Source organism: Oryctolagus cuniculus, chromosome 17, assembly GCF_964237555.1.
Source record: "Oryctolagus cuniculus chromosome 17, mOryCun1.1, whole genome shotgun sequence".
In the NCBI taxonomy this organism is placed as follows: Eukaryota; Metazoa; Chordata; class Mammalia; order Lagomorpha; family Leporidae; genus Oryctolagus; species Oryctolagus cuniculus.
The window spans coordinates 6,659,670-6,672,779 of record NC_091448.1 but is presented as its reverse complement, the minus strand read 5'-3'; the positions used below and the strand labels follow the sequence as shown (position 1 = coordinate 6,672,779).

General features: G+C 63.0%; 1 protein-coding gene and 1 long non-coding RNA gene across 3 annotated transcripts in view; one reads left to right on the top strand and one right to left on the bottom strand.

The window, feature by feature from the left end:
- The window catches only part of SDK2 (sidekick cell adhesion molecule 2), a 237,523-nt gene that overhangs the window by 17,672 nt on the left and 206,741 nt on the right, over positions 1–13,110 (bottom strand). The window contains exons 34-39 of one of the 2 annotated variants that reach the window (XM_051825916.2): positions 12,154–12,210; positions 10,860–10,961; positions 10,653–10,768; positions 5,244–5,430; positions 3,427–3,564; positions 1,222–1,383 (exon numbers count right to left, since the gene is read on the bottom strand). In XM_051825916.2, coding sequence (XP_051681876.2) covers positions 1,222–1,383; positions 3,427–3,564; positions 5,244–5,430; positions 10,653–10,768; positions 10,860–10,961; positions 12,154–12,210 — 762 coding nt within the window. The remainder of the gene's footprint in view (positions 1–1,221; positions 1,384–3,426; positions 3,565–5,243; positions 5,431–10,652; positions 10,769–10,859; positions 10,962–12,153; positions 12,211–13,110) is intronic. The other variant, XM_070060373.1, reaches the window with a different exon arrangement.
- On the top strand, positions 123–3,288 carry LOC138846025 (uncharacterized). The gene is made up of 2 exons (XR_011383372.1): positions 123–892; positions 2,798–3,288. It is a non-coding gene; the product is annotated as an uncharacterized lncRNA (long non-coding RNA).

The following is a 13,110-nucleotide window of genomic DNA, read 5'->3' as shown; positions in this document are numbered from 1 at the left end:
TGGCCCATTCTGCCCTGGACAAGGCTCAGAGCTGGGGGAGAGGCGGCTGTCATCTCCCGTTGGACCAGAAGCTTCCATCGTGTCCAGCTGCTGCAGACCACCCCCCCCCCCCCCCGGTCACACTCAGGAGTGCCCGCCACCTCCTCTTTCACACTTCCTCTCTTCCCGCCCAGCCTGGGACCCTGCCAGCCTGGAGTTAGAACAGCCTGTCCCCTCCACAGCCCTCTCCTGTCCCCTCGGCCCTGCCAAGGGCCAGCTCTCTCTTCCTGCCTTTGTTTCCTAGGGAAGTCAGCTCAGGTGAGAGGTGGCTGGGGCGGGCGTGGGGGCAGGTGAGGGGCAAGGGAGAGGCAGGGGAGAGGCAGGCCCTGCAGCCCAACCAAAAGCTGGCAACAGAGTGAGCAGAAAGGGAAAGTGAGAAGTGGACAGCCCAGGCCAGCAGGAAGATAAGCCTGGCGAAGAGAGACAGGGCTCCCAGGCCTGTACCTGCCGAGACCGGGTGCCCCCCTCAGTGGGGCCAAGGCCTCCGCCCGCCGCTGGCTGATGGGAAGAGCGGGTTTTGGGGGAAGTCTGCACTGGCCTGTGCACTTTCCTACAGAAGCCTTGCCGTGCCCTGGGAGGCGGTTTGGTGCCCAGGGCGGGACTTCCTGTGCCGATGAGCAGGGGTGTGGAGGGCTAGACTCGGGCCACGCCAGTGGGACGGGAGGGGCCGGGGGGGGGGCACGGAGAGGAGGTGCCTCGTGGGGGTGCAGGAGGCGGGGAAGGGTGCTGAGGAGTGAGGGAGGAGGGCCCTGGCTCCAGCCAAGCCTCTCCGGGAGCTGCTTCTGTCTGAACTTCAGTGACCACTGCGGGACCCCCCTCGGACGCAGGCCGGCATCCACCCTGCAGCGTGCACGTGAGTGACAGCTGAGGGGCCCCTTCCCTGCGGTGAGAGCCGCTGCTTGAATGGGGTAGGGGGCTGCACCCTTTCTGCGCCACGGCAGGGGAGGCAAGTGGGGGGGGCCACGCCAGGCCCCGTGAGTGGGACTGGGGTGAGAGGGCTGGGGCTGCTGCAGGCGTCAGGGACCTGAGGTCACTGACCACAGTGGAGGGCTGGGAGCAGGTGTGGAAGGGAAGGCTCGGCCCGCACCCCAACGCTGTGTCCGCAGGGGCCAGAGCAGCTCTAGGTGCCTGGGGGGGGCTCTGACTTGGGGGCAGCAGTGTGCATGGCCCCTGTCGTCCTACCTTCTCCTGGGCCCGTGGTGACGTTGGCCTCCACCTCCGGCCCGTAGGTGAAGGTCTTGGCCTTGATGCGGAACCTGTAGGTCATGCCTTCCGCCAGGTCCTTGACCTTCAGCCACAGAGGGCTGTTTCCCTTGACGTCCACAGTCACGATCTTGCTGACCCCTGTGGGAAGCACAGCCAGGGGGGTCTGTAGGGGTCCTGGGGGTGGGGTCGCAGCCCCGGACAGCAGGCTGAAGCCATTCCTTCCCTTACCCGGGCGGCAAGCTGTTCCAAGGGACGAGGGCCCCGTAGTTACGGGGTTAACCCGGGTGCACTCTGTCCACTGTCCGGCCTCAAGTTCCCTCGCGTGTGCAGGAGAGAACCCCTTCTAACTTGACCCCGTGCCCCAGATGGACTTCCCACCCATTTTTGCTCCCCTGTGAGGCCTCCTGTGGAGCCAGAATTGCAGGAATTGGGCTGTGGACCCCGTAACCTGAACTGGAGGGGACTCGCTGGCCACGCTGCCCCTACCGCTGTCCCCTCCAGCTCTGGCCCAGGCTTCCCGGGGAGCTGGGCTGCAACCAGGCCTCCTTGCACGGCCAGGCTCACCTGGGCAAAGCCAGGGGGCCCCAGCACCCAGTGAGGGGGAAATGGGGGGAGCGTGGGATTTCAAAGGGGGCGGGGCTTGTGCTGTGTCTCTCAAACCCAAATTGTCCCACCCCAGCCTGGGGTCGTCAGCCATGGCTGCTCCTCCACCCAGCAAGGGTGTCGGAGACAGGGATGCTATAAGGTTTAAGCACCTGCGCAGGTGATCAACTGAGTGACGGGACGACAGAACGGAGTGCTCATGAGTGCTCCTGCGGGAGTGGGGGCCCCGAGGACCAGGATAGGGACCTCTGGGGACCTGCTCCCTTCTATTTCTGAACAAACCCGGCGTCTCTCAAGGCAGGAAGACCCCTGGCATGACACAGACCACTCGCAGAGTGGGGGTCTCCACGCAGGCCACTGACGCAACAGCGGGGCAGCGCCCCCCAGTGTTACGCGTCTTCCTGGGGAGGGGCTCCGAGGCTTTGATCAGATTCCCAAAGTGCTCCTGTCTGCTCACCCCTCCCCCACAAGCTGACGAAGAAGCAGCCCAGGGCAAGGCTAGAACCTTGGGTTTGGGAAGGGGCAAGGGGTGGGAGAAGACTCCCGGGGCGCCCCCTCCTGGGGGTGCTGACAGAGGTCTTTCTGTCTTGGGTCTATGGGGCACTTCAAAAGTCTGTGGGAAAAATGGGGGTGGGGGGACGGTGTTGTGGTGGAGTGGGTCAAACTGCCACTTGCATGCCAGCATCTCACACAGGAGCACTGGTTCGAGTCCTGGCTGCTCCTCTTCCAATCCAGCTCTCTGCTGTGGCCTGGGAAAGCAGTAGAAGATGGCCCAAGTGCTTGGGCCCCTGCATCCACGTGGGAGACCCGGATGGAGCTCCTGGCTCCTGGTCTTGGCCTGGCCCAGCCCTGGCTGTTGTGGGCATTTGGGGTGCAAGCTCGCAGATGGGTGATCTCTCCCTCTCTCTCTCTCTGTTACTCTTTCACATAAATAAATTCATCTTTTCAGAAAGATAACGGGATCCCCATGAACGTTCTGAAGCCCTCTCGTGCTTTGCCCTGATTTTTCCTCTGCTTCTCCCACTTCATCGACCCGAGGAGAGGAATCTGGTTCAAACGCCTGCCCTGTTCTGCCCCAGCCTTGCCCCCCGCCTTGCTGTGGTTTCGCCTAGAAAACACTCCCGCTTGGCAGTGTTATGGCCAGCGGGGTAGGCCAAAGCCTGCAGCGCCGGCATCCCAAATGGGCACCGGTTCGAGTCCCAGCTGCTCCACTTCCAAGCCAGCTCCCTGCTAACGCGCCGGGGAAAGCAGTAGAGGATGAGCCAAGTGCTTGGGCCTCACACCCACGTAGGAGACCCGGAAGAAGCTCCTGGCTTCGGCCCTTACCACTGTGGCCACTTGGGGAGTGTACCAGCGGATGGAAGATCTCCCTCTCTCTCTCCCTCTCTCTGTAACTGTCTTTCAAATAAATAAATCAATAAATATCTTAAACAAAAGAAAGAGAACGCCCCTTCTCAGCCTGGTCTCTGCCTCCCCGTTTTCAAGGAGGGACAACTCTCGCTGTTACGAGATTCCCCGGGCAGCGACTGCGATGTGGCCCCGAAAGGAGCCGGGTGGGGGAGGGAGGGCCCCACTCACCGTCCACGGGGGTGCAGGGCTCGTACACCAGCCTGTAGCCCTCCAGGATGCCGTTGGGAAACTGCGGGGCCTCCCAGGACACGTTCACCGAGGTGGTGGTCAGCTCGCTGAACCTGACCGAGCTGGGAGCGCTGGGGGCTGCAGAGACAGCAGAGGTGTTGTGTTTGCCTCTCACAAAGCCTCGCGTGGTGCTCCAGGGAGCCGGCAGGAGGGTTTGGGTCTAGGCCCAGAACAAACAAGAGAGCAGATTTTCCTGCAGGAAGAGGTCATGGGGTCCCCGTCCCCCCGCCCCCGCCCCCCGCCGGCACTCAGCTTGCCAGTACCAGAGTCCCTGGAACTGGGAGAGAAGCAAACTTTATTTTTCCCCAAAGCTGCAGAATTCAGACTTCTTCCTGCCCAGTGGCCCTGAGCCCTGGCTGCGAGCGTGGGACAAGTCTTTACACTCACAGGGTCACCCTGGGTCAAGGCCATTTCCTGGCTTTGTCGGGGCTTGTCCCTTGGTTCCCCTGGAGGAGAAGGTAGGGAGTGTGTGGGCCTCAGAACATCAGGTGGGTGCTGAAGAGGGCTCGGGAGCTGCAGGGGAGGGAGGTCCCGGATGTGGCCTCTCCTGCAGCCCTGGGCTTGTCCCCAGACACAGCCCGCCTCTAGGAGGAGCCACAGCCAATGGCAGCCAGCGCCTCCGGGGGGGGGGGGGGATGCTTGCTCCGGCCCAGAAGCCTGCACGCACCGGGGCGGGGGACCCTCGTGGGGGAGGACCGAGGGGAGGGAAAGGAAGCAGCCCCCTGCGTGGTCTCTGGAGCTGACTCCCCCCTGGGGGGGTGGCCGGGCTATTTTTGCCCACTGCTGCCTCCCCCCGCTGAGCCACAGCTGATCCAGACCCGCTTCCGGCTCCAGCTCTGGGGGCAGGGTCAGCTGACTTTGAAGCAGGGAGGTGAGCTCAGGGGGCCTTTCCTGCCTCCCCTGGGCTGGAGGGGACGTGGGACAGAACACGTTGTCCTGTTGTCACGGTGACAGAAGCTTCCAGACTCCCAGGGGCTCACATCCGGCCACAGACACTGACGCAGTGTGCTTGGGACAGGCCGAAAACTCAAGCGCAACCCAGCCCAGCTGGACCCTGGCCAGTGTGGGAGCCAAGGGTTTCTCTGGAGCTTGGGTCCCCCTCCTCTGCCCGCCTTCCTGTCCTGTCTCCCACCTGGCCTCCCTGCCTCCACCCTCTCCCGTCCATGGTCTGCCTTCTGCCTAGCAGCCAGAGTGGTTTTTTTTTTCCAAAGCACAAACCAGATCCTGTCACTCCATCACTCAGCCCCTCGACAGCTTCCTGTCCCACCTTAGATTAACCCAACCCCAGGCCCCCAGACCCTTGGTGACCTGACTCTTGTCCCACTTCCTTGAAAGCCCACCGGCTTTCTCTCTGGTCCCCGATCTCTTCCAGCCTCCAGGCGTTTGCACCTGCTGGTCCCTGTGTGCCCAGAACAGTCCCCACCTCCTTCTAGAACTTTCCATATCCAGCCTCTCTCCTCATTCAAACCCCAGCTCCGAAATCATCGTCTTGGTGAGGTCTTTGTGGGCAAACCCAGCGAAAGCCACCCGCTGTCCTGCTGTTTATCATCTGCCCCTACTGCGCAGGGCTCCCAGAAAACCCTCAACAGAAACACGCGGGCTGAACGCAGCCAGCGCGGGAGGAGAGGCGGGTGGGGTGGGCGAGGCCTTGCCTTCCTCCTCTCCGAGACGTCTCCTGGGGACCAAGCAGCTGCCTCCACCCCTCCCGAGCCCGGGCCGCCCTCTGCCCTCGGCCGCCCCCGGTGCCCCCGCCTCACCTGCCTGCTGGGTCTGGCCGCGGGCGGGGGCGCTCTGCGGCCCGTCCCCTGCGGCGTTGAAGGCCGCCACGCTGACCATGTAGGCCGTGTAGCCAGTGAGATTCTTGAGTTTGATGCTGTTCTCAGCCAGGAAGAGCGTCTTCACCCGCTCTGTGAGGTTCCGCCGCTCGGCCTCCCAGAAGTAAATCTGCGGGTGCACAGGATGTGGGGGTGCAGGCACGGAGACCCCCCCGCTCCCTTCCTGCCCGACCCGGGTCTCGGAGACACCGCCACCGCTGGTTCAGAACAGCCAGGGCCCATCCCGGCCAGACCAAACCCAGGCCCCGTGCCCCCTCCTCACTGCGCTGCTGGTGGACTTAGCTCAGTCAGTACTGGGCGTCAGAGCTCCTCGGGGAATAAGCCGGTTCTGTCCTGGAGGAGCCCAGCCCAGGAGACAGGTGCAGCCTGTGGCGCGCGGCGCAGGGCCCGGCCGTGTCCCATTGCTGGGAACTGGCAGGACCCAGGCTCAGGCCCTCGTGCAGCAGCTGTGGGTTAACCAGACCCCCGCTGATGCACCTGGGGCGAGGTGACCTGGGGGCTGCATCCTGGCTGCCCCTGACGTGGCCAGGTCACTCCTCGGAGCCACAGCTTTGTCCTGCACATAGTGGAGTTAAGGAGCTCCCACTTCCCAACGAGAAGGGTGAAGGGTAAAGGGTGAAAGGTTACAAGGACTTGAAAACACAGCATAGCGCCTCCCCAAGTACGTGGTCAGCTTCTGGAGGTGCCGCGTAGCGGCTGAAGGTTTTAGGCCAGGAACAAGGCAGGTGTGCCTTAGGGCTTTCTTTTAATCCATTTTTAACAGGGGTTCATGCCCTAGGGAGTGACATGTGAGACTTCCTTAAACTCATTTTAGAACTTGGAACTGAAGCCATCCTGAAAGCCTGTTGGTCACAGACCATGTAGAGAATTGGAGGTCATCTGGCGCCATCTGCTGGTCAGAAAGGCTTCTGCATGCCACAGGCTTCCCTGGAGGAAGCTATTAGAAGTTATGACGTGGCCCCTGGCGGGCGTAAATGGTGCTTAAGACGTCTTGTTACCACGGAGTCCTCGCTTTTCCCCAACCCTACCCTGCTGACAAGAGGTCGCTCAGGTGTGTAGATGAGAGCTGAGCTCACTCACTCATCCCCTGCTTTGTCCATTCCCAGTAAGGCGATGCATGGGAAACCCAGCCCCTGCTGGCTTTGGTGTCCAGGTGAAAGGTCAAGGCCAACACTGAACATCCGGATGGCACCGGCACACAGTGGTGTTTGATTAGTGCACGCTTTGAAGCAGAAGAGAGGGTCATGGCTGGCATCCTGGGCTCTCCAGGGTCCGTGGTTGGAGGGAGGATGGTGACCCACACATCTGACACTGTCCCAGGCCAGGCGGGAGGGGGCTGGGCTCTGATCACCGGCCAGCAGAAGGCAAGGGAAGGCTTGGACAGGGGCCGCTTCGCAGGCGTGGCTACTTGGGTTGGGTTCAAGAGAGAACACGCGGACAGGAATCGGAGGTGGCCGGCAGAGTTCTCTGATGAGAAGCTGACCAAATACAAGGCGACAGTGAAGGGAACACGTGGGGTCAGCACCAGGCACCAGAAGAGGAAACAGATTCCGGGAGCTTCTCTGCCCTGCCCGTGGGAGGGAGGACCGCTGGGCGGGGCAGCACACACTCGGCAGGTGCGTCTCCTCTCGCGTCCTGAACGCAGCAGGCTTTGGTGAAACCCAGGTCATCAGTGGTCAGAGAGACCTGTGCCAAGGGCACAGAGGGGCTGAGCCGGGACCCTGGTCCTCAAGGGCTTACAGCTGGCACGCTGTTGGTGCCCAAGAAGTGAATATTCGCTGGGGGGAATGGCTGCCTTGCACAGATGGGGTGGGCGGAGGGGCGACACCAGGGCGATCACCAGCTCCCGTCCATGGTCCTCAGCCCCCTGCCCGTTCCTGCCGCGCTGTGTAACTGACCCACTGGAACCGTGTCTCTGACATTTCTGACCTGCACCTGCTGTGTGACACGGTCCCCAGGACCAAGCTGATGCGCACTTCTCACCCCACCTTGTGCGCGTGCGCGTGTGCGGGGTGAGACTACTGGAAACAGCGACCCCTTGGCAAGCTTGGAGCCTACACCTCAGTCCCTTCTTGCAGACAAAACTGTGTCTCCCGTGGCCGATGTCTCCCTGCGTCCCCCCGCCCCCCGCGACCACCCTCCTGCTCCTTAGACTCCACGTGTGAGTGACATCGTCCTGGATCTGTCTGTCTCCGAGTCTGCCTCATCCGGCCGAGCACAGAGGCTTCCGGTTCACCCAAGCGGCTGCACGTGGCAGAGCCCCCGTCTCCGTCGACAAGGCTGCACTCGATTTGCAGGTGGACACTTCAAAACGCCCGCGGAAGAAGGAAATTCAAGATCTGCGTATTTGGGTGCAAAATGTTTTGAGACCCACGCACTGTTTTTTCCCGCACCTCGCATTTTTCAAGAACTCTCTTTGACGAGCCCTCCCGTGTCGGCGCGTGCACGCCTGTGCGTGCCTACGTGTTCATGTGTGTGTTCTTCTCCATTCACCCCTCCCCAAACATCAGGGTTGCGTTCTCACCCCAGCTATTGTGAGGAACGCTGTCATGGGCGTGGTTGTCACAGGCGTGGCTGTCACTGAAGTGGCTGTCACTGATGTGGCTGTCACGGACGTGGCCGTCCACGTACCTGCAGCTCTCGTTGTCAATGCCTTCGGATGCATGTCCAGGAGTGGGGGTGCTTGAGCATACCACGGGGCCGTTTGTCACCTGGGGGATCCCTCTCGTTGCTTCCCATAGTGGCCGTGCTAATTTGCATGCCGGCTGGTGGCGTGTCCACATCTCTCGGGTAGGAGCCGTGCTGGCGGGCGGGAGGTGACGTGGCACTGCAGTTTGGGTTTGCACTTCCCGGATGACGGGCGGTGCTGAGCTCCTCCTCCTGGGTCCGCTGGCTGTTCACATGTTTGTTCTTCTCTGAGAGACGTCCCTGCAGGTCCTCAGTGCCACCCCTCACTCCGGAGGCTTCTGTGTGTCAGCTGCTCACCCCGCGTCCCAACCCTGTCCTGCGGGGTTCTTGCTTCACTCTGCTCATGAGTACTTTGCCAAATCCCTGCCTCTCGCTTCACCTTAGCCCCCTGGCTGAGCTCCAGCCCTGGTGCAGAGGGCTCCGGCCACAGTGCCCCATGGCCCTCGTCCACTCACTGCCCATGCCTTGGTGCCCATGGGGGATGGGTTCTGGGACCCGCATCCCTAACATCGAATGGTGCAGGATCTGCATAGAACCCACTCCCGTCCCGAGATGACGACTGGCGCCTCATTCATCATAGATGCTGGTGAACAGTTTTATACTGCGTGGCTAGGGCAATCCTTAGAAAAAAAGTCCAGGGGTCGGTGCTGTGGTGTAGCAGGTAAAGCTGCCGCCTGCAGTGTCAGCATCCCATATGGGTGCTGGTTCAAGTCCCGGCTGCTCCATTTCCCATCCAGCTCTCCGCTATGGTCTAGGAAAGCAGCGGAAGATGGCCCAAGTCCTTGGGCCCCTGCACCTGCGTGGGAGACCCGGAAGAATCTCCTAGCTCTTGGGGAGTGAACCAGTGGATGGAAGATCTCTCTCTCTTTCCTTCTGTCTCTCTCTATAACTTTTAACTTTCAAGCAAGTTTTTTTCTTGCAAAAAGAAAAAAAAGTCTGTATACCTCAGTACAGGTGCAGTCTGTCCCTTGAGTATTTTGGATCCGTAACTGAACCCGAGAAAGCGGAACCAGCAAATACAGAGGCCGATGGCACCGCTCTCTCCCACAGGCCCCACCGCCTCCATCCCCACTCCTAGTTGAGGACCCCGCTCCGGGGAGACTGAGGCAATCCCACGCAGCATTGCCGCCTCTGTTGCCCCTGCCCCCGGCTGCCCCGCTGCTCCAAGGCCACCCCGTGTGTGCACGCAGAATCCCTGTCCCTCTCACCTGCGCCCCCACAGCTTCCTGCCCCTGAGTCGCTGAAGCTTCCCCACTGGCTGGGCGATTCTCTTTAGTGCGAAACTCCTCAAAAGGGGTCGTCGGGGCTTGTGCTCAGCCCTGAGCTCTCTCAAGCCCTCACCCAGCAGCCCTGGCAGCCCCCGGCCCAGCCCTGGTCCAGTTCGCCCGCGAATGCTTTACCCGCAGCCCCGAGAACAATGCTGGCCACAAAACAGCTGCTCAAGAAACACAGCTCATCGAATGACTGAAAGACCAGAGCTCGGACCGGGCACGGATGCACCTGCCTGCACACGTCACCGCTCAGCCCAGCCGCACTCGCTGGCTAGGGGTGTGAACGCGGCAGTCACGGGAGTGCACGTGAACCCCGGGGCGGCCACAGCAGTGGGTTACGGGGCCATCTCCCCAGCTCACGCTCGTCGTCCGGCTCAGGAACGGACCGGTGTTTGCTGGAACACAAGGCATCTGCTGTGCTATACACGGCGCCCGTGCACCCACACGCTTCCTGGGTGTGGAGAGTAACGTGTCTGTCTCCCAAGCCTTGACGGACTGCTGGCTGCGGAACCCTTGCTGGCTCCGCCCAGCCCGCTCCCTCCCTGGGAGCATATGCTGAGGGTGCAATATTTAGTCTTCCCAGCTGGTGCTCCTGGGCCCAGGCTCCAGAGCCACCATCCATCTCCGCACTCCCTGGCTGGCGAGACGCCCTTCTCCCCCATCCCCCTACCCCAGATGGAGAGAGATTCTTCCTCTGGCTTCCATCTTAAGGCAGAGCTACGGATCCAGACCCATCCAGGGACTTCATCTCTGCCTGTGTGTGGGAGGAGGGGCTGGGCCAGGTGAGCCGTGGGGGCCCCTGCACGTGTCATACTCCCCACGCCGGGCCACGGCACTGGGGCTACCCCCTGGAGGGACACCCAGCTGCCAAGAGTGAGTCAGTGCATGCCAGCCCGGCCCGCGGCTGTGTGCGCCACCTGCTCCGGCCCCCGGGGTGGGGAGACCCTTCAGGTTCCACACCTCCTTCTCTAGTGATCAGGTGCTCAGCGCTTCCAGTCCAGCCCTGGCAGGCTGGCAGACCCAGAATCAGGCCCCTTATCGTAATACCCATCACCCCAAACCTAGAGATTTCCACACACGGGCGCTCTGCTCATCTGCCATCCAATTAGCATCAAGATGGTAACAAGGGGGTTAAATGATCCCTTGGAGGAGGGGTGTGCTGCTCAGAGGCGGGGCCAGCCAGGCCTTACCCACCCTCTGCCCACAGGTTAGGAGCAGTTTGGTGCCAGGTGCAGGATCCCTCTGTGACCCGGGGTCAAACAGCTGAGCCACCTGCACGGCGCAGACCAAGAGTGCCCTCTCCCCGCCGTCACCCTGGGTTCTCCCAACGCTCAGCGGGCCCCTTGCCCTCCCGCCGGGCACCCCGTCGTACCTTGTAGCCCTGGATGTCTCCATTCTGCCTGTCCAGCGGGGGCGGCTCCCACGTCACATCCAGCTGTGTGGCCGTGGTGCCGTGGACGGCCACGTTTCGGGGTGCTGCCGTGGGCACTGGAGGGCGTGGGGGTGACAAGCGGGTGAGGGAACTCGGCGGGGAGGAAGGGGGCGGGATGGGGATCTGGCCCCTGGCCCCGGGACTCACCGGCCTCCCCGACGAAGACCTCCTGGGGGGCGCTCAGGGGCCCCTCGCCCACGGCGTTGTACACACTCATCCGGATCTCATAGCGCCGATGCTTGTTCAGGTCTGGGGGTGATGGGGGGAGGGGCACACTCAGGTCACTGTCCCTGCCTGCCCAGGTGTGCGGGTGATGGGGGGAGGGGCACACTCAGGTCACTGTCCCTGCCTGCCCAGGTCTGGGGGTGATGGGGGGAGGGGCACACTCAGGTCACTGTCCCTGCCTGCGCAGGTCTGCGGGTGACATGGGGGAGGGGCACAGCACTTCTGCAGTTCCAGTCCCTGGTGAAGGTTCGGGAAGGAGCGGAGGGAGGCGGAGCTCTGGCCTGGGGCGACCATTCAGGGCGCTGCTCAAACCGATGCTTCTGAGGCCCGAGGGGGCCCACGGGACCCCTGGGCACCGGGACCAGAGTCCCTGCCTGCCTGTCCGCTTCCCCCTGCCATCCGGCCCTGGGCCCTGGGCCCCAGCTCTTTCACACAGGGACCTGGCCCTGGAGGGCAGGGCAGCAGCAGGAGGAGGTGAAGTCTGGGCTGGGGCACCCCACGTTTGCTTCAACTTGGGGTTCACAGGAGAGGACGCCTGGCAGGAGCTGGCAAGGGGGAGCTGGGACTGGAAAATGGGCTTGGACACCTGGGCGGGGGGACAGGATCCCTGCTGGGGGTGGCAGAACGGTCCCTTCCCTTCTCCCCTCTGTCCCTGGGCCCCTGGCGGGAGGGAGCGCTCCCCTCACCCAGGAACCAGAGGGGCGGCCATCCCCCCAGCTGGTGGGGGAGGAACATGCAGGAGGCCCAGTTAGACTCCAGCCCACGCTGTTTCCTCTTGGGCATGGCCACGGCTGGGGGTCAGGAGGACAGCAAGGCCATGGCTGTGCCGCTGTGGGGACGGGCACCGGGCCCCCCTGGGACAGCCTGGATGGCAGGTGCATGTCAGCGTCTGACGGGAGCCAGAGCTGGGCTGAACTGTGCTGTGGTCAGTACAGAGGAGGTCGCCTGCCCCACCTGCCCTGTGGTGTCCGGAGGCTTCCGCGTGGCCCTGCTGTCATCACCCCCACTGACCCCGAGCACAAGGCTGCAGACCCCCCTCCCTCCCACACTCAGTTCCCAGGTCACCGCCTGTCTCTCCGTGCCATTGGGAAAAGTCCCTCCCGTGTGTTAAGGGAGGTTCTCTCCTGAGCGCCCTGGGGTGGGGACAGCCCTCAGGTGTCCCGAGGTCTCTCTCCCCTGTCCCACAGGGGCCTGGCCGCCATGCAAGGAGACTTACTGTCCAGCTCGTACTGGGTGAGGCCGGGCCGGCTCAGGTTCCTCATGGAGTACAGGGCTGGGGGGCAGGGAGGTGGAGGGGCCAGGGAGACAGCAGACAGAGGAGGTTAGTGTGACACCCTCCCTGCCCCCCAAAGACCCCCAGCGGGGGGAACAGGCAGAGGGAGGCCAGGATGGGAGTGTAGGGAAGGGGGCCGGAAGTCACAGGGTAGCTGGAGCCCTGGGAGGCTGGCATCGCTGGGGCCAGCTCAGGAGGGTCCTCCGGTCCCAAGCGGCTCCCTCGTTTTGAGCCGTGAAATACAGGGGTTGTTGATGACCTCCTAGGAGCCAGACAACTGCACTACCAGGACGTTCTGCTGGGCTACACAGAAAATGAGCGCTCTAAGCGCGAGTCGGCCAGAACGGAGCTGTTGGATGAGCGCCTTTCTGGTCTTCCTACCGACACCTTCTGCGGCCCACCTGGTCTCTGCTGACTGCAGGGAGACCAGGCCCAGGAGGCTGGGGTGAGCCCTGGGAGGAGGCATCGAGGGCACAGCAGCGGCCCCACCACACACCCGGGGACCCGACCTCACCCCTGCCTCCTGCCCTCACCCCTCCAGGAGCCAACACAGAGCCCCGAGACTCCGTGCCCCTCACACATCACCACCCGTCCCACCCCACCTGGCAACCTTTTGCTCTCTTGTGACGTCGCTGCTCCAGCCTCCACCTGGCCTCCCTGCCTCCGGTCCCCCAACCTCTGCCGCAGGCAGCTATGACTCCACGGGGCATCCTCCCCCCTCTCCGGGCTCCTTGCTCTCCTACTCCCCTCTCCAGGACGGGCGGGACTCCCAGGACCCGAGGGCAGGGCGCTGACTCCACCCAGGGACAAGCAGGGGCTTAGCCTGCAGCCGAGGGGCTGTCACCAGCAGAGGCCAGTGTCCCTTCCCACACGCTGGGCTGTCCCCAGCCCTTCTCCTGG